The sequence below is a fragment of the Dryobates pubescens genome, chromosome 36 (assembly GCF_014839835.1).
Source record: "Dryobates pubescens isolate bDryPub1 chromosome 36, bDryPub1.pri, whole genome shotgun sequence".
Taxonomy (NCBI): Eukaryota; Metazoa; Chordata; class Aves; order Piciformes; family Picidae; genus Dryobates; species Dryobates pubescens.
The window spans coordinates 5,585,012-5,611,980 of NC_071647.1; the positions used below are offsets into that span (position 1 = coordinate 5,585,012).

General features: G+C 64.5%; 2 protein-coding genes across 2 annotated transcripts; both read right to left on the bottom strand.

The window, feature by feature from the left end:
• Positions 1-1,653: 1,653 nt before the first annotated feature.
• On the bottom strand, positions 1,654-11,251 carry AGPAT1 (1-acylglycerol-3-phosphate O-acyltransferase 1). Its single transcript, XM_054176618.1, has 7 exons — positions 11,067-11,251; positions 7,463-7,596; positions 6,115-6,290; positions 5,880-5,975; positions 4,751-4,823; positions 3,856-3,978; positions 1,654-1,706 (listed from the first exon to the last, which is right to left on the bottom strand). The coding sequence occupies exons 1-7, from the start codon at positions 11,246-11,248 to the stop codon at positions 1,654-1,656; spliced, it is 837 nt and encodes a 278-aa protein (XP_054032593.1). The 5' UTR covers positions 11,249-11,251.
• Positions 11,252-17,020: 5,769 nt separating this feature from the next.
• On the bottom strand, positions 17,021-26,040 carry PRR29 (proline rich 29). The gene is made up of 6 exons (XM_054176620.1): positions 25,963-26,040; positions 24,336-24,453; positions 20,182-20,315; positions 17,787-17,965; positions 17,169-17,239; positions 17,021-17,052 (listed from the first exon to the last, which is right to left on the bottom strand). The coding sequence occupies exons 1-6, from the start codon at positions 26,038-26,040 to the stop codon at positions 17,021-17,023; spliced, it is 612 nt and encodes a 203-aa protein (XP_054032595.1).
• Between the last annotated feature and the right edge of the window lie 929 nt (positions 26,041-26,969).

Consider the following 26,969-nt stretch of genomic DNA (forward strand, 5'->3'; position numbering starts at 1 on the left):
CTCCAATTCTCTTCCCTCCAATCTCTTCTTCCCTCCAATCTCTTCTTCCCTCTCCCAACCACCTCCCTCCTCTTTCCCTTTCCCCTTCAGCCTGACCTCCATCCCTGGAAAGGTAATGAAGCAACTTATGCTTGGTGCTGTCCCACCCCTGGAGGTGTTTAGGAAGAGCCTGGCTGAGGCACTTGGTGCCATGGTCGAGTTGATCAGATGGTGCTGGGTGAGAGGTTGGACTTGAGGATCTCAAAGGTCTTTTCCAAGCTGGTTAATTCTATTCTATTCTATTCTATTCTATTCTATTCTATTCTATTCTATTCTATTCTATTCCATTCCATTCCATTCCATTCCATTCCATTCCATTCTATTCTATTCTATTCTATTCCATGCCATTCCATGCCATGCCATTCCATGCCATTCCATTCCATGCCATTCCATTCCATGCCATTCCATTCCATTCTCCACTCTCCAGCCTCTTCCCTCCAATTCTGGTCCCATCACACCCCCACCCCCCCACCCTCCTCCTCTTCCTTCCCCAGCTCCCCAGGATGCCTCTGAGCTGGAGCCAGCCCCTGAGGCAGTGTCACAGTGACCTCTCCATCTGCCTCTGCAGGGAACATGACTGCCATGGCTGTGGCCAGGACCCTGAAGTCTGGGAACCTCTGTGGCACCCAGGGGCCCACAGTGCTCAGCCAGGGGCAGCAGGACACCGACTCCAAAGTGCTGCTGGTGCAGGTGAGCAGAGCTGTGCTGGTGGTGGCAGACTGCTGCTGGTGCAGCTGAGCAGAGCTGGGAGCCAGGCTGAGAGAGTTGGCCTTGGGCAGCCTCCAGGGAGACCTTCTGGTGGCCTTGCAGTGCTTCAAGGGCCCAGCAGAGAGCTGGGGACAGAGCTTTGAGCAGGGCCTGATGGGACAGGACAAGGGGGGATGGTTGGAAAGGGCAAGAGGGAGCTTGAGAGTGGAGAGAAGGAGAAAGGTTTGGCACTGAGGGTGGGGAGAGCCTGGCCCAGGCTGCCCAGAGAGCTGGGAGCTGCCCCATGCCTGGCAGCAGTGCAGGGGAGGCTGTCTGGGGCTGTGAGCAGCCTGCTGGGGCTGGGGCTGTCCCTGCTGGCTGCAGGGGGCTGCACTGGGTGAGCTTTAAAGGTCTCTTCCCTGATTCTATCCATGCTGTATTCCTCTTTTTAAGCCTCCAGCATCAAAGTGAAGGAAAAGTGCAGCTGCCTGGCTGTGCCTCCACCCCCATCCCTGCCACAGCCAGCAGACACCCATGGCCTCCAGAGCTGGCAGCCTCTTCCTATCCCTTGGTCCCCTTCACCTGACCCAGCAGGAGCCTGAGCAGCGTGGTTGAGAAGAAGACTCTGAGCCCACCATGGAGTCCTGGTGCCCCTGCAGCCCCTTGGAGAGGACACCAGGGCAGCTGAGCTGAGCCTGGGCTGACCACAAGCCTTGGGAGATGAGTGGAAGGATGATGGGTGGCCATGGAGAGGGGGCCCTGGGTGCAGCCCTGGCCCTGGCCCCACTCCACCAGGCTGGAAACCAAAGAAATCTCCAAGGGGGCTAAAGGAGGTGGAAGCAGCAAATTGTTTTGCTTGCAAGAAAACTTCTTTTCTCCAGGCTCTCTCCCACCCCTGCTGACCCAAACTCTGCTGGTCTTGGAGGCTCAGTGATGTGCCAGAGGGGATGCATCTTCCCTTTGCTTTGCTGAATAAAGAGCTGGAAGCAGAGAGAGCACTGATGGCATGGGCAGCAAGGCAGGAGGAGAAGCAGCACCACATGGGCTCAGGGCTGCCAGCTCTGCAGGGCTGGGGACAAGGCACTTGGGCTCCTGCTCCCAAGTCACCAGCAGATGACAAAACCTCTGGGCAATGCTTCCCCTGCAGGCACTGATCCCACAGGCAGAGCCCTTCCTGCTCCTGGGTCAGCCTCCTGCTCCTCCAGGTGCCCAACACATCCTGTGCTGTGTCCTGAAGGGCCTGGAGTGCTGGTGGCCCCCAGCTCCTGCCACAGTGACCCCCAGGGTGCCTGTGGGGCACTGAGCCATGCCCACACCCTGGGGCAGCAGCAGGAGCTCAGGGCCGTGCTCCCTTCTTGTGTTCATGGGGCTGGGGGAGACCAAACTCTTCTGGACACCAGCACCACGTGGGACTGCTCCTGAAGGATGGGGAGGGGGGCACAGGAGGGTGCCCAGCAATACCTGAGCAGGGCAGGCAGGGGGACAGCAGCCATGGGCACTGAGAGCCCACAGGGAAGAGCACAGCTCCACAGAGCCACTGGATGGCAGAACAGGTTGAGCTGGAAGACACCTTTCAAGTTCAGCCAGTCCAAGCCCTGCAGCCAGCAGGGACAGCCCCAGCCCCAGCAGGCTGCTCACAGCCCCAACCAACCTCCCCTGCACTGCTGCCAGCCATGGGGCAGCTCCCAGCTCTCTGGGCAGCCTGGGCCAGGCTCTCCCCACCCTCACTGCCAAACCTTTCTCCTTCTCTCCACTCTCAAGCTCCCTCTTGCCCTTTCCAACCATCCCCCCTTGTCCTGTCCCATCAGGCCCTGCTCAAAGCTCTGTCCCCAGCTCTCTGCTGGGCCCTTGAAGCACTGCAAGGCCACCAGAAGCTCTCCCTGGAGCCTTCTCTCCTGCAGGCTGCCCAAGGCCAACTCTCTCAGCCTGGCTCCCAGCAGAGGGCTTCCAGCCCTGCCAGCACTGCTGTGGCCTCCTCTGGCCCTGCTCCCCCAGCTCCCTGTCTGTGCTGAGGGCTCCAGAGCTGCCCCAGCCCTGCAGGGGAGGTCTGAGCAGACCACAGAGGCAGAATCCCCTCCCTGCCCCTGCTGCCCACCCTGCTGGGGCTCAGCCCAGGCCAGGGCTGGGGCTGGGCTGGCAGTGCTCAGTGCCAGCTCCTGTCCAGCTTCTCCCCCACCAGCACCCCCAAGCCCTTCTCCACAGGGCTGCTCTCAGGGGCAGAGTTAGCCCAGCCCAGTGCAGCCCTCACCCTGCACCATGCTCCTCCCTCCACCCAGCTCTGCAGCCCACAGAGAAGCTGTGGTGTCTGCAGGGATGCTCTGAGTGCAGTGATGCCCCCAGGCAAGGAGATGGAGCCCCCCTCACCGTGCCCCCCTCAGCACAGGCAGGACATGGTGCACACACCACCAGCTGTGGGCTGTTTATTCTTGCACCCTTCTCTCACAGTTCACCATCAAGGATGCTCTGCCCCCGTGGCAACATCCCCTGGGCCTCCTGCCCCCTCCCCAAGCCGTTCACTGCACTCTGGAGCCCTGCCCAGGGCTGGCTGCAGCTCAGCAGCATTGCCAGCTTGCAGGAGCCTCTGGAAGAAGCAACCCAGCAAGCCCATGGGGGAGCCTCACCACCAGTCACACCATCAGGGCTGGGTGGGAAGTGGTGCCATGAACCCCCCCCAGCACAGTCCCACACTGCTCTGCTTCCCCTGGCACCAGGGCACTGCTGCAGGGTCGCACAGGAGGGTGGAGGTTGGAAGGGACCTCTGGAGAGCATCCAGCCCAAACCCCCTGCTCCAGCAGGGCACCCACAGCAGGCAGCCCAGGGCCACCATGGCCAGCTGGGGCTGGGATCTCTGCAGAGCAGGAGCCTCCACAGCCTCTCTGGGCAGCCTGCCCCAGCCCCCCAGCAGCCTCACACCAAAGAAGTTTCTCCTGGTGGAGCAGGGCAGTGGCAGGTCTGCAGAGCACATGCCCAGGGGACCAGGGGACAGCAGGGCCCAGCCTCTGGCTGTGCCACCTCCCTCTCAGCCCTGAGAGCCTTGGTCCTAGTTGCTGGTCTGGGCTGTGCCCTGCTGGCCCCCTGGGCTGGCTGTGTCCCTGGCAGCAGCAGCACAGGGCCGGTGCCCAGGGCCACCCGCGGCCATCTGGGCGAGGACGTCAGCCATGGCCTGCCAGACCCTCTCTGCCAGCTGGGGCACATCCTTTGGGGTCAGGCCCTGGGTTTCTACCCTGGGGAGGATCTGGATGCTGCAGGTCCCTGAGGAGGGAAGGGAAAAGCCAAGGATGCTGTTAGACAAAGCCACCAGGACAGAGGGCTTCCCCCCAGCTGCCTCTCCCAGCCTCAGGCATCCCGCAGGGAGCCCTCCCAGCCCCAGCTGCCTCTCCCAGCCTCAGCCATCCCACAGGGAGCCCTCCCAGCCCCAGCTGCCTCTCCCAGCCTCAGCCATCCCACAGGGAGCCCTCCCAGCCCCAGCTGCCTCTCCCAGCCTCAGCCATCCCACAGGGAGCCCTCCCAGCCCCAGCTGCCTCTCCCAGCCTCAGCCATCCCACAGGGAGCCCTCCCAGCCCCACCTGCCCCACAGGATCATAGGCTCAATAAGGTTGGGAAAGAGCTCAGAGAGCATCAAGTCCAAGCTGGCACCCAACACCTCCTGACAACTAAACCATGGCTCCAAGTGCCACATCCAGTCCCCTCCTGAGCACCTCCAGGGATGGGGACTCCACCACCTCCCTGGGCAGCACATCCCAGTGGCCAATCTCTCTTGCTGGGAAGAACTTTCTCCTCACCTCCAGCCTAAACCTCCCCTGGCACAGCTTGAGACTGTGTCCTCTTGTTCTGCTGCTGCTTGCCTGGCAGAAGAGCCCAACCCCCACCTGGCTCCAACCTCCCTGCAGGGAGTTGCAGAGAGCAAGAAGGTCTCCCCTGAGCCTCCTCTTCTGCAGGCTAAGCAACCCCAGCTCCCTCAGTCTCTCCTCATGGCCACCCCCAGCCCTGCCCTCCAGCAAGGGGCTTCTCATCCACCACTTACCAGAGGTGAATCTCTTCTCCTTCGAGCTGAAGAAGTCCCAGTATGGGGAGATGACCATGGGGAAAATGGGAACCTGCAGGAGAGGAGGCCTCAGGAATGTCCTCCACACAGACCCCCCCACACCTCCCCACCAAGGGGGGGACTCCAGCTCCTGCCTTGCCCCAGGCTCCAGCAGGTCCTCATTCCCTGCCTGGAGCCTGCACAAGCAGGATGCCTGTCCCTGGGGACTGCAGACCCCAAGAGACCCTCAGGTTCCCCATCCCACTGCCTCAGGGTGCAGGCCCACCCCAGTCCATCCAGGACAAGTGGAGGAGGAGGATGGAGAAGGGTGGAAGACTAGGATGAAGGAGCAGGATGGGGGAGAAGGATGAGGAGGAGGATGGGTGAGAAGGATGGAGAGGAGAATGGGGAGGAGGAATGGGGAGAAGGAATGGGGATGAGGATGGGGGAGAAGGATGGAGAGGAGAATGGGGGAGGAGGATGGGGAGAAGGATGGGGGAGAAGGATGGGGGAGGAGGATGGGGGAGAAGGATGGGGGAGAAGGATGGGGAGGAGGATGGGGAGGAGGATGGGGGAGGGGATGGAGAGGAGGAATGGGGGAGGAGGATGGGGGAGGATAGAAGAGGAAGATAGAGGAGGAGGATAGAGGAAGAGGATAGAGGATTAGGATAGAGGAGGAGGACAGAGGAGGATGGGGGAGGAGAACGGGGAGAAGGAATGGGGAGAAGGCATGGGGAGAAGGATGGGGGAGGAGGAATGGGGAGGAAGAACGGGGGAGGAGGATGGGGGAGGAGGATGGGGAGGAGGAATGGGGAGAAGGAATGGGGAGAAGGATGGGGGAGGAGGAATGGGGAGCAGGAATGGGGAGAAGGAATGGAGAGAAGGATGGGGGAGGAGGAATGAGAAGGAGAAATGGGGGAGGAGGATGGAGAGGAGAATGGGGGAGGATAGAAGAGGGGGATAGAAGAGGAGGATGGAGGAGGATAGAATAGGAGGATAGAATAGGAGGATAGAGGAAGAGGATAGAGGAGGAGGATAGAGGAGGAGGACAGAGGAGGATGGGGGAGGAGGATGGGGTTAGGAGGACGGGGGGAGGAGGACGGGGGGAGGAGGAGGAGGATAGTCTCACCTGAGCCTGCACGGCCAGGTGGAAAGCCCCACGCTTGAAGGGCAGCATGGACCTCTGCTGGTTCCTGGTGCCTTCAGGGAAAATCAAGATCCGGAGCTGCACGGGAGAGACGTGAGCATGGAGCCCGAGCTCAGCACCCCGGAGCCTGCCGCGCCCTCCCTCCCCGCCGCCCCCGGACCCCGCCGCCGCCCCCGGCCCCCCGCTGCCCCCGGACCCCCGCCGCCGGCGCCCTCACGTTGTCCCGCAGCATGGTCCTGGCCGTCCGGGAAATGACTTCGATGGCCTCTGCCCTGCGGCGGCGGTCGATGAAGATGATGCCGCTGAGCCAGCAGGCCCAGCCCACCGTGCCCAGGTAGAGCAGCTCCTTCTTGGCCATGGGCACGCAGCGCTCGGGAATCACCTCCACCATGCCTGCGGGGCGGACGGCAGGGGAAAGCCTCTGTCCCCGCCCCGAGGGACCGAGCAGCCGGCGGCTGTGGCGACCCGGCAGCATCCCCCACCGCCTCAGCCCCGCCGCCGCAGCGCGTCCGGAGCGCCAGGCTCCTGTGCCCCCAGCCCTCCTGTGCCCTCCCGTGCCTGCCATGCTGCCCTCTACACAGCCTGGTGCTGGCCTTGCTGGGACCCCCAGGGTGAGCCTGGTCCACCCTTAGAATCAGAATCATTTGAGTTGGAAAAGATCTTCAAGGTCATCAAGTCATAGAATCAGCACAGAGGCACAGAATGGTTTAGGCTGGAAGGGAGCTCAGAGATCATCTCCAACCTCCCCACAGTGCCCAGGGACACCTCTCAGCCAGACTCAGCTGTTCAAGGCCTCATCCAACCTGGTCTTGAGCAACCCCAGGGAGGAGGCAGCCACAGCCTCCCTGGGAAGCCTGTGCCAGACTCTCACCACCCTCAGACTGAAAAACTTCTCCCTCAGCTCCAGTCCAACCCTGCTCTGCCTCAGCTCCAAACCATTCCCCCTTGGCCTGGCTCCAGACACCCTCAGGGAAAGTCTCTCTGCAGCCTTCCTGCAGGATCCCTTCAGCTCCTGGCAGGCAGCTCTGAGGTCCCCCTGGAGCCTTCTCCTCTGCAGGCTGCACAGCCCCAGCTCCCTCAGCCTGTGCTCCCAGCAGAGCTGCTCCAGCCCTTGGAGCATCTTTGTGGCCTCCTTTGGACTCTCTCCAGCAGATCTGTGTCCTGCTGCTGGGGACAGCAGAGCTGGAGGCAGGATTGGAGGTGAGGTCTGAGCAGAGCCCAGGGGCAGAATGCCCTCTGCTGCCCTGCTGCCCACCTTGCTCTGGCTGCAGCCCAGCACACAGCTGCCTGCAGGGCTGCAGGAGAGCACTGCTGGCTCCTGGGGAGCTGCTCAGCAATCAATACACCAAACCATTAACCCTCCTCTGCCAAGACCACCACTAAGCCATGTCCCCAAGCACCACATCTCCCCAGCTTTGAAACACCTCCAGGGATGGGGACTCCACCACCTCCCTGTGCAGCCTGGCCCAGTGCCTGACAAACTGCAGCACCCTAAATGCTGCCCTTGCAGTGATGAGCTCCACACCCCCTCCTCCCTCACCCCCACCCCCATCCCTTCCACATACCCAGGAGGTCAAGGGAAGCCTGGTGGTTGCAAACCATCACAAAGGGCTCCTTGATGTTCAGGTGCTCAGAGCCCCTCACCTGCATCTTGATGCCATAGATGTGTTTGAGGGGCAGGAGCGCAGCACGCAGCAGCCTAGGGCAGAGGAAGAGGTTGGGAGCAGATCAGCAAACACAGGCTGGGGCTGGTTGATGTTTTCCAGCCCTCCACAGCCACTCAGGGAGCAAGGTGCAAGCTGGGCCAGGCCAGACCTGGTCTCCACAAGCAGAGTCCCCCAAGGTGGGTCTGGGTCCAGTTGCAGTGGTGCTTGTCTGTTCTAAGAGCCAAGCTGGCCTCAAGTTGCACCAAAGGAAGTTTTAGGTTGAGCATGAGGGAAAATATCTTCCCCAAAAGGGTTCTCAAAGACTGGAGCAGGCTGTGCAGGGAGGTAGCTGAATGCCCAGCCCTGGAGGTGTCCCTCAGCTGTGGTGCTGAGGGACATGGCCTAACACATCCAAGTGCCAGGTTCTACACAACAACCCCAGGCAGTGCTACAGGCTGGGGGCAGAGTGGCTGAGAGCAGCCAGGCAGAGAGGGACCTGGGGGTGCTGGTGGACAGCAGCTGAACATGAGCCAGCAGTGTGCCCAAGTGGCCAAGAAGGCCAAGGGCAGCCTGGCCTGCAGCAGGAAGAGTGTGGCCAGCAGGAGCAGGGAAGTCCTTGTGCCCTGTGCTCAGCACTGCTGAGGCCACACCTGGAGTTCTGTGTCCAGCTCTGGGCTCCTCAGGTTAGGAAAGAGGTTGAGCTGCTGGAAGGTGTCCAGAGAAGGGCAAGAAAGCTGGGGAGGGGTCTGGAGCACAGCCCTGGGAGGAGAGGCTGAGGGAGCTGGGGTTGCTTAGCCTGCAGAAGAGGAGGCTCAGGGGAGACCTTCTTGCTCTCTGCAACTCCCTGCAGGGAGGTTGGAGCCAGGTGGGGGTTGGTTTCTTCTGCCAGGCAAGCAGCAGCAGAACAAGAGGACACAGTCTCAAGCTGTGCCAGGGGAGGCCTAGGCTGGAGGTGAGGAGAAAGTTCTTCCCAGCAAGAGAGATTGGCCACTGGGATGTGCTGCCCAGGGAGGTGGTGGAGTCCCCATCCCTGGAGGTGTTTAGGAAGAGCCTGGCTGAGGCCCTTGGTGCCATGGTTGAGTTGCTCAGATGGTGCTGGGTGAGAGGTTGGGCTGGATGATCTCTGAGGTCTCTTCCAACCTGGTTAATTCTATTCTATTCTATTCTATTCTATTCTATTCTATTCTATTCTATTCTATTCTAATGATCTTTCAAGGTCTCTTCCAGCCCAAGCTACTCAATGATGTCTCCAAGGACTCTCCCTGCAGAGCAGCCCAAGGGCAGCTTTGTGCTGCAGGTGGAGGGGGAAGAGACCAGGGAAAGGAAAAGCAACTCAGCTTCGTTGAGGAGAGGAAAGCCCTGGGGACAACTTCATGGACCTGCAAGGGTGGGCAGAGGTGGAGGCTCCACCTGTGGAGATGAAAGGGAGAAGAAGGAAGAGTGGTGTCACCATGCAGGGAGGGTTGGGCAGGCAGGGTAACAGCAGGATGGCAGAGTGATGAAGGGTATGGGAAAACCAAAATGGATGGAGGGAGGATGGAGCAATGGGGATTGCAGCACCCAGAGCAGAGATAAAGCACCAGGAAGCTGATGGTGATGAAATGGAGCACTGCAACCCACAGCAGGAGCAGAAACCATGCCAGGGTCCACACATCTGGCAGCAAGCTGTCAGGGGAAACCCACTGGGGACAGGGCAGGGGACAGAGCTGTCAGCACCAGGTAGGGATGAGAAAGCCAATGACATCCTGGGCTGCAGCAAGAGAAGCAGAGCCAGCAGGACCAGGGAGGGGATTCTGCCCCTCTGCTCCACTCTGCTGAGACCACAGCTGCAGCTCTGGGGCCAGTTCTGGAGCCTCTGTGCTAGGAAGGATCTGGAGGGGCTGGAAGGTGTCCAGAGCAGGGCCAGGAGGAGGAGCAGAGGGCTGGAGCTGCTCTGCTGTGAGCACAGACTGAGGGAGTTGGGGTTGTGCAGGCTGGAGAGGAGAAGGCTCCCAGGAGACCTCATTGTGGCCTTCCAGGATCTGCAGGAGGCTCCAAGAAAGCTGGGGAGGGACTTCTGAGGGTGTCAGGGAGTGATAGGACTGGGGGGATGGAGCAAAACTAGAAGTGGGGAGATTGAGATTGGCTGTGAGGAAGAAGTTGTTGCCCATGAGGGTGGTGAGAGCCTGGCACAGGCTGCCCAGGGAGGTGGTGGCAGCCTCCTGCCTGGAGGTGTTTGCAGCCAGGCTGGAGGTGGCTGTGAGCAACCTGCTGTGGTGTGAGGTGTCCCTGGCCACGGCAGGGGGGTTGGGACTGGCTGAGCCTTGAGCTCCCTTCCAGACCTGAGAATTCTGTGATTCTATGGTACAAAAGTCTGGGAGGAGACAGCAGAGGCAGGCACGGAGGGAGGAGGAGGAGGAGTGCTGCGGGGAGGGTCTGCTGCAGCAGAAGCCCCTCGGGGGATGCAGAGAAGCAAAGCAGCCGTGGCAGCGCCCCGGAGCCAAGCCCAGCGACAGGATCGTGCTGCAGGGAGCAGGCTGTGGGGCTTGGAGGCTGAGGAGGAGATGGAGCCGGGCGTGCAGCCGCGCCGGGAGGGTGGCTGCGAGCTGGCGGTGGAAGAAGGCAGGGCAGGGCAGGGCAGGGCAGGGCAGGGCAGCGCAGGGCAGGAAGTCAGCCCTGCGATGCCCTCCCCCTGCCGCCCGGCCGGGAGCCTTCCTGCCGCGGCTCCGAGCAGCTCCATCCATGTGCCTGTGAGCACAGCACGGCAAGGACGAGGGAGAGAAGCTCCGCGGGGAGCCCGAGGACCACCAAACCTCTGCCCACCCTGCTGCCCAGGGCCAGCAGGTGACAGAGGATGGCTCCAGCTCGGCGGATGCCAGCGGCTCAGGAATGACACAGTGACATCTCCCCTGGAATGCCATCGTGCCCAGGAATCCGGTGACAAGATTGCAACAGCCTTGGCAGCAGGCAGCCCTTCCTCTGGCGTTGCACAGCGATGCTATCTCGGCTGCTGCCACCCTGCCAGCGTGTGCCAGGCCGGGCGGGCACCGTGCCACGAGGCAGCTGACGGCACCAGCGCATCCCAAAGCTCCCTCTGACAAAACGTGGTCCTCGGGGCTCCCACTGGGCCAGCCCTGGCTGCACTGCCAGCAGGCAGCCACGGGGGTGAGCCTGTGCCCTGCTGGTGATGGTGCCTCCCAGCTCTGCCAGCCTCCCACTGCGGCCCTCCCGGGCGGTGACCTCAATGCTTCGACAGCCAGGGATGATCCCCTCCGTGCTACCTCATCCTCTAGCCCTCCCCCAGCTGGCCTCCCTCCCCCAGCTGGCCTCCCTCCCCGTGGGGAAACCCACACCACAAGATGAAGATGGAGCCTTCACAGCCACGTGGCCATGACCACAGCCCTCGGCGTGGCTCCAGGGCTCAACCGGCAGCCAGGAGGTGCACCCAGAGCAGCAGAGAGCCCTGTGGCCATGAGGCCACGCAGCATCAGAGCCCAGCCCCAGCCATCTCCACACCAGCAGCCCATCCCCAGGCCGTACTCACTTCATGTTCTCCACAGAACGCCCCCGGAAGGCCGCCAGGGGGGACAGGAGGGTGGCCAAGGTGACAATCCAGCAGTTGAAGAAGGCCACCTTGCAGAAGTACTGGACAGTGGCACTGCAGCAGTAAAGCAGCAGGGCCAAGGGGAGGAGGAGCAGCAGCCCGTGGAGCAGGACCACCTCCATCACGCTGCCCTGGGCAGGAGGGTGCTGAGGAGCTCAGCTCCTGCTCCCGGGAGGCAGGCAAGTGGCACAGGGGACACTGAGGAGCAGGGCAGTGACTCAGGTGCTCAGCACAGCAGGCTGTGGGCGTTTGGGGCTGGTTCAGGGGAAGGTGCTGTGTGTATGCCACCCTGTACAGAGGTCAGGGCTGGACTGGTTCAGGTGGGAGGCAGGCAACCCCACCAGGAGTGCACAGTGGAGGTGACTCAACCCCAGGGGACCCTGAGTCACCCAGGGTGTCCTTGCTGCCAGGGGCCCTCCTGTTGCGGTGCCTCCGACTTGGTGCAATCAGATCTGTTGCCCACAAAGGTGGCCTTGCTCTGGGCACCTCCCCTGGCCACAGGGACCCCGGGAAAGTGGGATTTCAGCTGGCAGGGACAGCAGGAGCTGGATCTGCTCCGTGCCCAGCAGCCTGGCAAGGCTCACTGCAGAGCCCTGCTGGCACGCTGGCGAGTGCCCAAGCCTCACCCTGCAGGTGATCAGTTATTGGAAACCATCCCCCTGCTGCTCCCTGCCTGGGCCTGCAGCAGGCTCCTGCTGCTCCCCACATCCTGCTGCCCACACTGGGGGCTGCAGGAGCCCCTCTGCCCTTCCTCACCCAAAGCCCAACAGCCATAAGGTTAAGGGAGGCCTCCTGGCTCTCCACAGCTCCCTGGGAGGAGGTTGTCATGAGGTGAATGTCACAAGCTCTGCACCAGGAGGCTGCTGCAACGCTGCAGCAGATTGCCCAGGGAGGTGGTTGAGGCTCCATCCCTGGAGATATTCAAGGTGAGGCTCAGCAGGGCTCTGGGCAGCCTGATCCAGTGGAGGATGTCCCTGCTGGCTGCAGGGGATGAATGGATGGATGACCTTTGGAGGTGCCTTCCAACCCAACCCATTCCATGACTCTCTGCTAGAGCCTCAAGCTGCACCACGGGAGGTTGAGACTGGACATCAGACAAAGGGGTGGTCAGGATTCGGCCCAGGCTGCCCAGGGAGGTGCTGGAGCCACCAGCCCTGGAGGTGCTCAGAAGCTGTGCGGCTGTGGTGCCTGGGGCCGTGGCTCCGTGGTGCAGAGCAGGGCTCATGGCTGAGCTCAATCACCTTGAAGGTCAGCCCAAGCCATGGCAGCAGGCTGCAGGCCCTGTGCCCCCCCCGGGCTGCAGGAGATGCCAGCCCTCGCCCCACTTGGCAGGCAGGGCAGGGCCGGTTGCGTTAGGTGTTTACCGGGCTGCAATTAGCAGAGGGCTGTAATTAGCCTCCCCTTCCGCTCCCAGCGGCCAGGGCTGCCCCGGGAGAGCTCTCCCCTGGCTGCTCGAACCCAGCGCTCGGCAGCGTGCAGCTCTCCCTGGCCTGCTCTCAGCATCTGCCCGCTGAAGCTGTTCCACGTCCCAGGCCCTGCCGGGGGCTGCCAGATCCTTCGGCTCAGCTCTGACCCTTGCGGCAGCAGCCTGCGAGCAGGGAGCTCCCCTGCAGCCTTCCCGCGGCAGCCCTGCCCCGCTCCGGGGCAAACGGGGCCCGTTCTGCCTGCCCGGGCTGCGGCAGCTCCAGCAGCTCTGTGCCTGGCAGCACCCACCCTCGGCAGAGCCCCCCCCGGCAGAGCCCCCCTGAGCAGGACCCCCCTCGGCAGAGCCCCCCCCGGCAGACCCCCCCTGAGCAGGACCCCCCTCGGCAGAGCCCCCCTCGGCAGAGCCCCCTGAGCAGGACCCCCCTCGGGAGAGCCCCCCCCGGCAGAGCCCCCCTGAGCAGGACCCCCCTCGGGAGAGCCCCCCCCGGCAGAGCCCCCCTGAGCAGGACCACCCTCGGCAGAGCCCCCCTCGGCAGAGCCCCCCTGAGCAGGACCACCCTCGGCAGAGCCCCCCTCGGCAGAGCCCCCCTGAGCAGGACCACCCTCGGCAGAGCCCCCCTCGGCAGAGCCCCCCTGAGCAGGACCACCCTCGGCAGAGCCCCCCTCGGCAGAGCCCCCCCTGAGCAGGACCCCCCTCGGCAGAGCCCCCCTCGGCAGAGCCCCCCTGAGCAGGACCCCCCTCGGCAGTGCCCCCCTCGGCAGGAAGCCCCTCAGCAGTGCCCCCCTCGGCAGGAAGCCCCTCAGCAGGAACCCCCTCAGCATCAGTCAGTAGCTCAGAGAGGTTCTCCTCCCCCTCTGCTCTGCCCTGCTGAGGCCACAGCTGGAATCTTGTGCCCAGTTCTGGGCCCTCAGTGCAAGAAGGAGCTCAGGGAACTGCTTGAGAGAGCCCAGCACAGAGGCACAAAGATGCTGCAGGCAGTGGAACATCCTCAGGAGGAGAGCCTGAGGGAGCTGAGGGCTCTGCAGCTTGGAGCAGAGGAGCCTGAGAGGTGAGCTCCTTGCTGCTGCTAAAGCTGTGCAGGGTGATGCCCAGAGGCTGGAGCCAGGCTCTGCTGGGGGATGCCCAGTGCCAGCACAAGGCAATGGTGGAAGCTGAGGCCTGGGGAGCTCCAGGAGGAAGAATCATTTCCCTGTGAGGGTGACAGAGCCCTGGAGCAGGCTGCCCAGGGGGGTTGTGGAGTCTCCTCTCTGGAGGTACTCAAGCCCCACCTGGATGTGTTCCTGGGTGACCTGCTCTGGGTGACCCTGCTCTGGCAGTGGGGTTGGGCTGGATGAGCTCTCAAGGTCCCTTCCAGCTCCTGACCTTCTGTGACTCTGTCATCTCCCCTGCTGCCTTCCCCCCCATGCCCAGGGCTGCTCCTTCCACCCACACCTGCTCCCTGTCTGAGGTGGGAGCAGCCTTTGGGCTGCTGGATGGATGCTGCTGTCCATGCCTGCAGCTGAAGGGGACCAGCCGGAGCCCAGGGCTGCTTCCAGCAGGGGTGTTGCAATCCCCATTGCTTCACCCTCCCATGGCTCTCATTGTTCCATATTCCAGCCCAGCTTGGGTCACATCTCCAGCCCACCCTTCCTGTCCACCCCATCCTCAGGTGACTCCTCTCCTCCTCCTTCCCCTGTCTGCCTCTGCAGATGTGGAAACCTTTGTGCAGCAGGCTGGGTCCTCCTCAAACCCTTCCCTTCTGCCTCTGCCTGGCCACTCTCATGGCCCCCGATGGTGCTCCCGGCCCCCAGTGGTGTTCCCCGGCCGCCGGGTGGTGCTCCCAGGCCCCCGGGTGGTGCTCCGTGCCCTTTGCTGGTGCTCCGCAGCCCCCGATGGTGCTCCCCCGATGGTGCTCCCAGGCCCCGGGTGGTGCTCCCCGGCCCCCGATGGTGCTCCCTGGCCTCCGATGGTGCTCCCTGGCCCCCGATGGTGCTCCCGGCCCCTTGCTGGCGCTCCCCGGCCCCCGGGTGGTGCTCCCGGCCCCTTGCTGGCGCTCCCCGGCCCCCGATGGTGCTCCCGGCCCCGGGTGGTGCTCCCCAGCCCCCGATGGTGCTCCCGGCCCCGGGTGGTGTTCCCGAGCCCTCGGGTGGTGCTCCCCGGCCCGCTGGGTGGTGCTCCCCCGATGGTGCTCCCTGCCCCTTGCTGGTGCTCCCCAGCCCCCGATGGTGCTCCCGGCCCTGGGTGATGCTCCCTGGACCCCGATGGTGCTCCCTGGACCCCGATGGTGCTCCCAAGCCCCCGGGTGGTCCTCCCGGCCCCCGGGTGGTGCTCCCAAGCCCCCGGGTGGTGCTCCCCGGCCTCTTGCTGGTGCTCCCGGTCCCGGGTGGTGCTCCCCGGCCCCCGGGTGGTGCTCCCAAGCCCCCGGGTGGTCCTCCCGGCCCCCGGGTGGTGCTCCCAAGCCCCCGGGTGGTGCTCCCCGGCCCCTTGCTGGTGCTCCCGGCCCCCGGGTGGTGCTCCCCGGCCCCTTGCTGGTGCTCCCGGCCCCCGGGTGGTGCTCCCGGCCCCCGGGTGGTGCTCCCCGGCCCCTTGCTGGTGCTCCCGGCCCCCGGGTGGTGCTCCCCGGCCCCCGGGTGGTGCTCCCCGGCCCCTTGCTGGCGCTCCCGGTCCCGGGTGGTGCTCCCCGGCCCCTTGCTGGCGCTCCTAGCTGGAGCTGTGCCTTCTCGCCACAGCGCAGCAGCACCCTGCTTTAGCTGCACGTTGCGGAGCAGGAGCCAGGCTGAGCGGAAGCTGTGCCTGTGCCAAAGCACAGCTGAGTGCCAGGCTGGAGGAGGAGCCTCCTGTCCACAGGGGCTCCAGCAGAGACACAGGAGAGGCATGGAGCCAGAGACTCACAGAATGGCTCAGGTGGGAAGGGAGCTCAGAGCTCACCTCCTCCAACCTCCCCGCCACGGGCAGGGACACCTCCTAAGCAGCCCAGGTTGCTCAAGGCCTCATCCCAGCTGGCCTTGAACACCTCCAGGGAGAGGGCATCCCCAAAGTCACCTTCAAGGAGACTCCAGCTTCCAGAGCCTTCCAGGTCCAGTGCCAGCTTGCAACTTCCCTGCCCCCCAGACCCAAATCCAAGGGGAAGCAACCCTTGTGCCCTGCAGCACCGGCAGCCCTCCTGCCCAGAGGGGGCACAAGGAGGGGGATTTAAGGTGCAGCTGCCTGGGCACCAGCTTGCTGCATGCTCTGAGCTCCCCACGACCACCAGCCCTGAACCTTCCTGCCACGAGCTCTGCTCCTTAAGGCTGCTCCTCCTGACAGCTGGGCTGCAACCTCACCCTGGGGGCAGAGCAGGGCTGCCCCCCTTAAGTGGGGCTGTGGTGGCAGCAGAGGCAAGGAGCAGCTTCCAGCACCCAAAGTACCTCTGCCCCCCACTTCCCTCTCCCTCCTGGGGAGCAGAGAGGGCACTGAACCCTGGGCACCACCATGACCACCTCCTTCCCAGGCTGCTGCCCCAACCTCATCCTCACCAGGGCCAGATCCAGCTCAGCCAGGAGCATCCCAGCACCCTCCCTGCCTTGCCCCAGCACCCTCCCTGCCTTGCCCCAGCACCCCCTGCTTTGCCCCAGCACCTCCCAGCCTCACCCCAGCACCTCCCAGCCTCACCCCAGCACCCTCCCAGCCTCGCCCCAGCACCCTCCCTGCCTTCCCTTGCCCCAGCACCTCCCTCCCTCGCCCCAGCACCTCCCTGCCTATCCTTGCCCCAGCACCCCCTGCTTTGCCCCAGCACCCCCTGCCTTGACCCAGCACCCTCCTTTCTTTGCCCCAGCACCTCCCAGCCTCGCCCCAGCACCCTCCCAGCCTCGCCCCAGCACCCTCCCTGCCTTCCCTTGCCCCAGCACCCCCTGCCTCGCCCCAGCCCCCTCCCAGCCTCGCCCCAGCCCCCTCCAACCCTCCCCCAGCTTGCAGAGAGCCCTGACCCCCAGGCAGGAAGCCAGAAGCCTGGCTCATTAGAGCTGCTTAATTAGGGAGAGCAGGGCCCTGGACAAAGCCAACGAATTACAAGTCAGCAGCGCTGCCCGGGGAGAGCTGCAAGGGGACTGCAAGCAGAGCAGCACCACCTGGGCTGGCATTTGCTCATGCCCCCCCCCCCCCCCGCTTTGGAGGTGGGCTGGAGGGGGACAAGACACAGCTTGTGCTGCTCCTGTGGCCTCCTGGCACTGCTGGAGAGCCATCTGCAGAGCATGGAGAGCCTCTTCCTTCTCTGGGGGCAGGGGGGGGGAAGGTCTCGTGGTGGCATCTGGGGTTTGGTGGCATCCAGAGCTGGTACTAGGGGGGGTGGCTGGTGGGGGGAGGAAGTCAAAGTGCCCAGCAAAATGCACTTTGTGCATTTTGCTGGGCACTTTGACTTCCTCCCCCCACCAGCCACCCCCCCAGAACCAGCTCTGAGGAGCATGCCCAGCACCAGCAGGGCTGGCAGGGGCAGGAGAAGCCACCCTGGAGCTCAGAGCATCTCCTCCACCACGTCGTAGTACTCTGTATAGGGGAGAGAAAAGAAAGCAGAGGTCCTGCAAGCTGTCCCCTTGGGAGGCAGTGGGAAGAGCTCAGCTTGAGGGCAAGGTGCCCCTCCACCTGGCAGGGCATGGCCTCACCTGAGGCTGGGGGGATGCTGGGTCCCACGGTGCCCGTGGCGCTGGGGGGTGGAGGAGGGGGCACGGCCCGGCTGGAGTAGAGGGGGCGAGGGCAGGAGTTGAAGGGGGCAGGGCTGGCACCCTGCCCCCCGTGCCCCAGCGCCAAGGGGGGGGTTGCAGGCAGCCCTGTAGCTGGGTGCCACGGTCCTAAGATGGCTCAGGTTGGGGAAGGGTCTCTGGGGTCGCCCAGTCCGCGCCCCCCCCCCCCCCCCCGTGGGCCACCAAACCGCGGCCCCCCCCGGGTGCCGCAGGCTCCCCGAGCGCCTCCAGGGGCTGGGGGGCTCCACCACCCCCCTGGGCAGCCTGTGCCAGGTCCTGACCACTCTTGCTCCTCACGGCCAGCCTAAACCTCCCCTCCTGGGGCAGCCTGAGGCCGTTCTTTGCTGTCGCTTGATCCTTGGGAGCGGAGCCCAACCCCCACCCGGCTCCAACCTTTCAGGGAGCTGCGGAGAGCCAGGAGGTCTCCCCTCAGCCTCCTCTTCTCCAGGCTGGACACCCCCAGGGTCCCTCAGCTGCTCCTCCCCAGCCCTGCTCTCCAGACCCTTTCCCCCTCCCCCCTTTCAGGAGCTCCTTACTCACAGCTGCCCCTCCTCAGCTGCTGGCCCCGTGTCCAGGTACCGCACAGCTGCTGCCCGCTGCCCCTCCGCTGGCACCGGCCAGGACAGGACAGGAGCAGGCCCAGGGCAGGGGATGTAGTGATGGTGGAAAACCACAGCCTCCTCCTCCTCCTCCTGGCTCTGCACAGGCACTGCCAGCACCTGCAGGGAGCAACAAAGGGCAGGGCTGTGCCAGGCCCCCGTTGGCAGCCACCTCCCCGGGGCACTGCTTCCCAGAGCGCCAGTGAGACACTTCCCGGGGAGCCCCCCCCCCGGCTGTGATGCCACCAGCACTGCCTGGCACTCCCAGGGCCCTGCTGGGTGGGCTCCATCCCACACAGAGCCCCCCACGTTCAGCCAGGGTGGGAACCCAGCTGCTGGGCACACGGGGAGGGGGCAGTGCCACAGGGGAGACCTCCAAGTGCTGCTGTGAGGAGCCCCTGTGAGCCTGCTGCAGAGATGCAGTGAGCAGGGTCCAGCCTCAGCCAGCCTGGTGAAGTGGTGGGCACAGGGTGGGCAACACAGGAGGGGGCATGCCTGGAGACCCCCAGCTGGCTGCTGCCCACAGCCCAGCTCCTGCCCCCACCAAGAAAGCAGCAATGGTCCCTCCCAGGGGGTTGAAATGGGGCAGGTGAGTTGGGTTGAGGATGGGGTTTACATGACACCCCTGACAGTGCCACCCTGGCAGTGCCACCCTGCCCAAGGAGCAGAGCTCAGCCCAGAGCTGCAGCTGGCAGGGAGGGTCCTGCCTCTTCCCAGCTGGGTAAATCCCTCCCCAGGCAGCCTGGCTGTGCCCTGTGCTGGTGGAAGTGGGGAATCAAAGCAGCACAAAGAGCCCCAAAACCCCCAGGGGCTGCAGAGCCTGGGCTGTGCCCACCCTGCTGCTGTGCCCACCCTGCTGCTGTGCCCACCCAGCTTCTGTGCCCACCCAGCTGCTGTGCCCACCCAGCTTCTGTGCCCACCCAGCTGCTGTGCCCAGAAGGGTCCCACCCAGGTGGGACACACAATGACCTGGCTGGAAAGCATCATCAGGTCCAGAACCAAACATCTCCCTGGACACAGCTGTTGGACCATGGCCCTGAGCTCCTCATCCAAACAGCTCTGAAGCTGTGCCCAGCTCTGGGCTCCTCAGGTTAGGAAAGAGGTTGAGCTGCTGGAAGGTGTCCAGAGAAGGGCAAGAAAGCTGGGGAGGGGTCTGGGGCACAGCCCTGGGAGGAGAGGCTGAGGGAGCTGGGGTTGCTTAGCCTGCAGAAGAGGAGGCTCAGGGGAGACCTTCTTGCTCTCTGCAACTCCTTGCAGGGAGGTTGGAGCCAGCTGGGGGTTGGTCTCTTCTGCCAGGCACCCAGCAGCAGAACAAGAGGACACAGTCTCAAGCTGTGCCAGGGGAGGTTTAGGCTGGAGGTAAGGAGGAAGTTCTTCTCAGAGAGATTGGCCACTGGGATGTGCTGCCCAGGGAGGTGGTGGAGTCTCCATCCCTGGAGGTGTTTAGGAAGAGCCTGGATGAGGCCCTTGGTGCCATGGTTGAGTCGATCAGGTGGTGCTGGGTGAGAGGTTGGACTGGATGATCTCAAAGGTCTCTTCCAGCCTGATTAATTCCTTTCCCTTCCCTTCCCTTCCCTTCCCTTCCCTTCCCTTCCCTTCCCTTCCCTTCCCTTCCCTTCCCTTCCCTTCCCTTCCCTTCCCTTCCCTTCCCTTCCCTTCCCTTCCCTTCCCTTCCCTTCCCTTCCCTTCCCTTCCCTTCCCTTCCCTTCCCTTCCCTTCCCTTCCCTTCCCTTCCCCTCTCTTCTCAGAAACCCCTCCAGGCATGGGGACTCCACCACTGCCCTGGGCAGCCTGGGCCAGGCTCTGACAACCCTTGAGGGGAAGAAATTGTTCCTCCTGTCCAACCTAAGCCCTCCCTGGGGCACCTTGAGTCTGTTTCCTCTTGTCCTGTCACTTGTTCCTGGGAGCAGAGCCCAACCCTCACCTCCCTCCAACCTGCTTCCAGGGAGCTGCAGAGAGCATCGAGGTCTCCCTCAGCCTCCTCCAGGCTGACCAACCCCAGCTAGAGAATCAGAGCCACAGAATGCTCTGGGCTGGAAGGGAGCTCCCAAGGTCATCCTGCCCACCCCCCTCTGCAGTCAGCAGGGACATCCTCCACTGCAGCAGGCTGCACCTTGAACGCCCCCAGGGATGGGGCCACAGCCAGCTCCCTGGGCAGCCCCTGCTCCCTCAGCTGCTCCTCACAGGACCTGTGCTCAGGACCCCTCAGCAGCCTCATTGCCCTCCTCTGGACACACTCCAGCCCCTCAACACCCCTGAGCAGCCCTGGAAAGGTTCCTTTGCCCACCCCTTTGCTCCTGTGGTGCCTGTGGCCATCCCCTGTCCCTGAGGCTCACCTGGGCAGCGGCTGGGGCTGGCCCGAGCCCGCAGGAGGTCAGGGCAGCCACGGCCAGGCTGTTCATCAGCACCTGCTGCAGCTGGGAGCTCTGAATCATCATCAGCTCCAGCAGATCTGCCAGGGAGTGAGGGGCTCTGTGTCACAGAGGGCTCAGAGCAAGGGCATGGGAATCACAGAAGGGGTTGGGCTGGAATGGCCTTCAGGGTCACCCAGTTCCAGCCCCCTGCCATGGGGGAACATGGAATGGTTGGGGCTGGAAGGGACCTTAAAGGTCATCCAGTTGCAGCCCCCTGCCATGGGGATCATGGAATGGTTGGACTGGGAAGGGACCTCAAAGGTCAGCCAGTTGCAGCCCCCTGCCATGGGGGAACATGGAATGGTTGGGGCTGGAAGGGACCTTAAAGGTCATCCAGTTCCAGCCCCCTGCCATGGGGATCATGGAATGGTTGGGGCTGGAAGGGACCTTAAAGGTCATCCAGTTGCAGCCCCCTGCCATGGGCAGGGACCCCTCACACTGCAGCAGGTTGCTCAGATGCTTCTCCTCCTGCCTGGCACTCGCTGCCCTGCCCAGCCCAGCTGCTGGCAGGGACATTGCTCTCACTTGCAGGAGTCAAACTCTCTGCATGGCAGCTCCTGGCCAGCCTGGCACCCTCCAGCCCCAGCTGGACCAGAGCCTGGCTGCACAGTGGGATGGGGCTGGGGCTGGTGGTGCCTGGCTGGAGGGGATGGGCTTGGCCTGGGGCACATCTCTGCAGTGGGGCAGCACAGGCAGGGGCAGGCAGAGGTGTGAGCTCCATCCCACCTCCCCTGAGAGCAGGAGGCTGTTCCCTGCCATCCCCCACAGCCTCCTGCTTCATGTGAGGCTGTGTGGAGGGAAACAGTCTGGGACTCCTGGAATGGGTTGGGTTGGGAGGGACCTCAAAGCTCATCCAGCTCCAACCCCCTGCCATGGGCAGGGACCCCTCCCACCAGCCCAGCTTGCCCAAGGCCTCCTCCAGCCTGGCCTTCAACACCTCCAGGGCTGGGCTGAGCCCCTGGGCTGGGGCTTGTCCCTGTGCCCAAGCACAGGAGGAGCTCAGGCAGGCTGCCCCCTCCCCAGTGTGGGAGGCCCATGTGGCATCTCAAACTGCTCTTGCTTGGCTCAGGCTCTGCAGTGGGCACAGTTCAGCCTTTTCTCCTTCAGCAGTGGGAGGAAACAGCTGCTCTGGCTCGCTGAGGGCTGCTCACAAAAGGGGATGAGTGGGGCTGGAGGCATCAGACTTTGCACCCATGTGGAGGAGAATGGCTCTGCCCCTGGCAGCGCTCAGCAGCTTGGCAAAGCCTCTGCCTTGGCAGAGCTGATGGCCTGGGGGTGTCAGCACAGGGAAGGCACAGCAGGGGCAGCTCTGCTCTGCTCCACACCACACACCAGGCAGCTCAGAGTCACAGAAGGCATCAGGTTGGAAGGGACCCTCCAAGGGCACCCTGTGCAGCCCCCCTGCCCTCAGCAGGGACAGCTCCAACCAGAGCAGGCTGCTCAGGGCCACAGCAAGGCTGAGCTTGAATGGCTCCAGGGATGGAGCCTCCACCACCTCCCTGGGCAGCCTGTGCCAGGGTCTCCCCAGCCTCCCTGTGCAGAGCTTCCTCCTGACGGCCAACCCTAACCTCCCCTGCTCCAGTTTCCAACCATTGCCTCTCATCCTGTCCCCACAGCCCCTCCCCAGCCTGCCTGTGGGTCCCCTGCAGATCCTGAACCCCCATGAGGAGGCAGGAGCTGGGGCTGGGCCCTGGGGGCTGATCCCACCTCCACTGCCAGGAGCTGGGGCCAGGGGAGGAGCACAGCACCACAGACTGCTTGGGGTTGGAAGGGACCTTCCAAGGTCAGCTGGTCCAACCCTCTGCAGTCTGCAGGGACCTCTTTAGGGCAAGGATGCTCAGTGCCTCTGCAGCCCCTGCCTGGCTCCACATGAGGAGCTGGGACCCAAGTGGCTGTGCAGGCAGCAGCTAGCTCCCCACTGCCCTTGCCTGGGTGCCCAAGCTGCAGGCTGGCTGCTGAGGGCACCTCAGAGCATCCCCAGTGGCTGCAGGCACCGAGTCCTCCTGCCAGATGCCTGCAAACCTGCTGGGGGTGGCATCCCAGCTGCCTCCCAGATCCCCCTGGCTTTGGGCATGGGGCCTGTGAGCCCCTGCTAGCTGCAGCCTGGCTGCCAAAGGCTTTGGGCACCCCTGGGCCACATCCCCAAACCCTTTCATGGCTGCAGGGACTGCACTGGGCTGGAGGGGACCCTCCAAGGGCATCTTGGCCAAACCCCCCTGCAGTCAGCAGGGCCAGCTCCAGCTAGAGCAGGCTGCCCAGGGGCACAGCAAGGCTGAGGGATGGGCTCCAGGGCAGCTCCAACCTAGAGCAGGCTGCCCAGGGCCACAGCAAGGCTGAGGGATGGGCTCCAGGGCAGCTCCAGGGGGGAGCATCTGGGGCTGGTTTTGGCAGTCCAACCCTCCCTCTCCTCCAGAATCTCCTTTCATGGGGGTGCAGGGAGCTGGTCAGAGCTGGAGCTGGGGGGAGGAGGGATGGAGCCAGCAGCCAGGCATTGAACAGGGAGCAGCAAGCACACAAAGTGCTGGCAGCAACGAGGGGATCCCACCCACGGTGCTGGAACAGCAGCCAGCCCCCAGGGCAGGGCTGTGAGGGGCTGGGGGGGCTCCAGCTGCTCTCCACCCCAGCTCCCAGGGGCAGAAAGCTGCTTTTAAAGGCAGCTCCATGTAGAGAAGGCATCAGGTTGGAAGGGACCTCAAAGATCCTCCAGTTCCCACCCCCCAGCCCAGCTTGCTCAGGGCCTCATCCAGCCTGGCCTTGAACCCCTCCAGGCAGGAGGCAGCCACAGCCTCCCTGGGCAACCTGTGCCAGGCTCTCCCCAGCCTCACTGCACAGAATTTCTTCCTCCTCTCCAGTCTCAGTCTCCCCTCTCCCAGCTCAAAGCCATTGTTCCTCAGCCTGGCACTCCCAGCCCTTGTCCAGAGTCTCTCCCCAGCTCTCCTGGAGCCCTTCAGGTACTGGAAGGCTGCTCTGAGGTCTCCCTGGAGCTTACTCTTCTCCAACCCTAACTCTCTCAGCCTGTCCCCACAGGGGAGGGAGGCTCTGAGCATCTCTGTGGCCTCCTCTGGACCCTCCCCAGCAGCTCCAGGTCCTTCCTTTGTTCCATGTCACAGCATCACAGAATCCCCAAGGTTGGAAGAGACCTCAAAGAGCATCGAGTCCAAGCTGTCACCACAGAGCTCATGGCTAAACCCTGGCTCCAAGGGCCACAACCAAGCCCCTCTGGAACACCTCCAGGGATGGGGACTCCACCACCTCCCTGGGCAGCACATCCCAGTGGCCAATCTCTCTGTCTGGGAAGAACTTTCTCCTCCCCTCCAGCCTAAACCTCCCCTGGCACAGCTTGAGACTGTGGCCTCTTGTTCTGCTGCTGCTTGCCTGGCAGAAGAGCCCAACCCCCACCTGGCTCCAACCTCCCTGCAGGGAGTTGCAGAGAGCAAGAAGGTCTCCCCTGAGCCTCCTCTTCTGCAGGCTAAGCAACCCCAGCTCCCTCAGCCTCTCCTCCCAGGGCTGTGCCCCAGACCCCTCCCCAGCCTCCTTGCTCCTTTCCCCACTGCCCCAACTCTGCACATCTCTGCCCATGGCATCCCCAGGGACCACAACCCCCCCACCCCCACCCCCCCATCTCTGCTGCCTGCTCCCCCAGCCCTGATTGCTGGGTCCTAGGTTGCACAGGGCTGGGTGAAGCCCTGCAGCCAGGACTGCCCTGCACTTGCCATGGTCCCTGGGGCTGGCACCTGGCCCACTCTGCTCCCACCTAACCTTGCCAAGGAGCCCTGCTGACGCCCCCTGCACCCCCAGGAAAGGAGATCTGGGAGCAGAGAGAGAGTTGGACTTCCAAAAGCAGCCCAAAGCAGCTCCCTGGGAGCATCCTGGGGTGGCCAAGGCAGCCCAGGCTCAAAGCTTGGTTAAACCACCACGAAAGAGAGCCTGTGGCACAAAGCAGCAGGGGAGGCAGAGTGTGGCAGCCCGGGGAGGGTGGGCACAGACACCCCCCCGGCTCCCTCCCCCCGAAAAGGCTGGGAAAGGAGCAGAGGATGGAGCCGAGGGTTGGCCTCTGCCCTGCGCTCCCGACTCACCTCCCCGGAGGGGCGAGGGGCCGGCGGGGGGCGGCAGGGCCCCGGGGAGCTGCTGCAGGATGATCAGCGGCTGCTGGGACACCGGCACAGCTCCGGGGGCACACCGCTGGCACCGGGGCTGAAAGGCAGGAGGGGAAGGAAAACCCCTGGGGGCTCCCACCCGAGCGTCCTGGTCGGGTGGCACCGGGAGAGGGGGCAGGAGCTGGGGGCAGGGAGGAGAGGGGACAGGAGCTGGGGGCAGGGAGGAGAGGGGGCAGGAGCTGGGAGCTGAGAGGAGAGGGGACAGGAGCTGGGGGCAGGGAGGAGAGGGGGCAGGAGCTGGGGGCAGAGAGGAGAGGGGGAAGGAGCTGGGGGCAGGGAGGAGAGGGGGCAGGAGCTGGGGGCAGGGAGGAGAGGGGGCAGGAGCTGGGGGCAGGGAGGAGAGGGGGAAGGAGCTGGGGGCAGGGAGGAGAGGGGGCAGGAGCTGGGGGCTGAGAGGAGAGGGGACAGGAGCTGGGGGCTGAGAGGAGAGGGGACAGGAGCTGGGGGCAGAGAGGAGAGGGGGCAGGAGCTGGGGGCAGGGAGGAGAGGGGGCAGGAGCTGGGGGCTGAGAGGAGAGGGGACAGGAGCTGGGGGCAGAGAGGAGAGGGGGCAGGAGCTGGGGGCAGGGAGGAGAGGGGGCAGGAGCTGGGGACTGAGAGGAGAGGGGGCAGGAGCTGGGGGCAGGGAGGAGAGGGGGCAGGAGCTGGGGGCAGGGAGGAGAGGGGGCAGGAGCTGGGGGCTGAGAGGAGAGGGGGCAGGAGCTGGGGGCAGAGAGGAGAGGGGGCAGGAGCTGGGGGCAGGGAGGAGAGGGGGCAGGAGCTGGGGGCAGGGAGGAGAGGGGGCAGGAGCTGGGGGCAGAGAGGAGAGGGGGCAGGAGCTGGGGGCAGGGAGGAGAGGGGGCAGGAGCTGGGGGCTGAGAGGAGAGGGGACAGGAGCTGGGGGCAGAGAGGAGAGGGGGCAGGAGCTGGGGGCAGGGAGGAGAGGGGGCAGGAGCTGGGGGCTGAGAGGAGAGGGGACAGGAGCTGGGGGCTGAGAGGAGAGGGGACAGGAGCTGGGGGCAGGGAGGAGAGGGGGAAGGAGCTGGGGGCAGAGAGGACAGGGGGCAGGAGCTGGGGGCTGAGAGGACAGGGGACAGGAGCTGGGGGCAGGGAGGAGAGGGGGCAGGAGCTGGGGGCAGGGAGGAGAGGGGACAGGAGCTGGGGGCAGAGAAGAGAGGGGGCAGGAAGCAATAAGAGGGAGGAGAGTGGAGAGGACCTGGAGACAAGGAAGAGAGGGGATGGGGACTGGGGGCAGGGAGGAGAAGGGACAGGAACCAGTGGCAGAGAGGACAGGGGATGGCAGCTGGTGGCAGAGAGGACAGGGGGCAGGAGCTGGGGGGCAGATTGAGAGTGGCCCCGGGGGGAGTAGGACCCCACCCCTGGGGACATGTCCCTGTGCAGAAGTGCCCACCCCAGGGACCCAGGGTCTGCAGAGAGCAGCGCTGCTGCCCCCAGCCCTTTACACCCACCCCAACCCCAGCCCAGCTCCTACCCCCACCCCCATCCTGCCTCCCCCATCCCAGCTCTGCCCATCCCAGAGACCTCCGGAGCCGCTCTCCGGGGCTTACCTCCTGCGGGGGGAGGCAGGGCCCCGCCGGGGTGCCCCTGCAGCCCCCGTGTGTGCCCCCCCCTGTGCCCAGCTCCATGGCAGGGGCGGGCAGCAGCGCTGGGCGAGCAGCGGGGCTGGTTGCTATGGCTGCTGGGGCTCAACAAACCCTCCCTGAAGCTTTGTCCGGCGGGGAAACATTCCTGGGCTGCTTTTGCCTGTGGAGTATCCCCAGGATAACCTCCCCACTGCAAAAGGCTGGGGGGCAGGGCTGGTTTGTGTCCCCTCCCCCGGCCCCCAAGGGCACTTCTGAGCCTGCAGAACCACCTGCCCTGCAGGGGAGGCAGCTGGGGGCAGGGGGCTGCAGGGGAGGCAGCTGGGGGCAGGGGGCTGCAGGGGAGGCAGCTGGGGGCTGGGGGCTGCAGGGGAGGCAGCTGGGGGCAGGGGGCTGCAGTTTATCCAAGCTCTGCCACTGGTCCCATTTGCAGGACAGCTCTGGCCCCAGCGCTGGGGGCTGCCCAGCTCCAATGCCTTAGCAGCAGTGGTGGCTGTGGCAGCTCCAGGGGAGTGCTTTGGGCTTCATGATCTCAAAGGTCTTCTCCAAGCTCAACAGCTGCATGGTTCTGTGATGCAGAGCTGGGGGATGCTGGGCTGGGGGATGCTGGGCTGGGGGATGCTGGGCTGGGGGATGCTGAGCTGGGGGATGCTGGGCTAGGGGATGCTGAGCTGGGGGATGCTGGGCTGGGGGATGCTGGGCTGGGGGATGCTGGGCTAGGGGATGCTGAGCTGGGGGATGCTGGGCTGGGGGATGCTGGGCTGGGGGATATTGAGCTGGGGGATCCTGGGCTGGGGGATGCTGGGCTGGGGGATGCTGAGCTGGGGGATGCTGGGCTGGGGGATGCTGGGCTGGGGGATGCTGGGCTGGGGGATGCTGAGCTGGGGGATGCAGAGCTGGGGGATGCTGAGCTGGGGGATGCTGAGCTGGGGGATGCAGAGCTGGGGGATGCTGAGCTGGGGGATGCTGAGCTG

Excerpts from the sequence above, each read along its gene's own strand:
- PRR29 (XM_054176620.1), bottom strand. The coding sequence starts at position 26,040 with ATGGAGCTGGGCACAGGGGGGGGCACACACGGGGGCTGCAGGGGCACC. Across the intron at positions 17,966-20,181 it reads CAGCCCCAGCCGCTGCCCAG|GTGCTGGCAGTGCCTGTGCA; the intron begins GTGAGCCTCAGG and ends TGCTCCCTGCAG. Across the intron at positions 17,053-17,168 it reads CAGCATCCCCCCAGCCTCAG|AGTACTACGACGTGGTGGAG; the intron begins GTGAGGCCATGC and ends TCCCCTATACAG.
- AGPAT1 (XM_054176618.1), bottom strand. The coding sequence starts at position 11,248 with ATGGAGGTGGTCCTGCTCCACGGGCTGCTGCTCCTCCTCCCCTTGGCC. Across the intron at positions 6,291-7,462 it reads GGCTTCCCTTGACCTCCTGG|GCATGGTGGAGGTGATTCCC; the intron begins GTATGTGGAAGG and ends TCCGCCCCGCAG. Across the intron at positions 5,976-6,114 it reads GGACCATGCTGCGGGACAAC|CTCCGGATCTTGATTTTCCC; the intron begins GTGAGGGCGCCG and ends TCTCCCGTGCAG.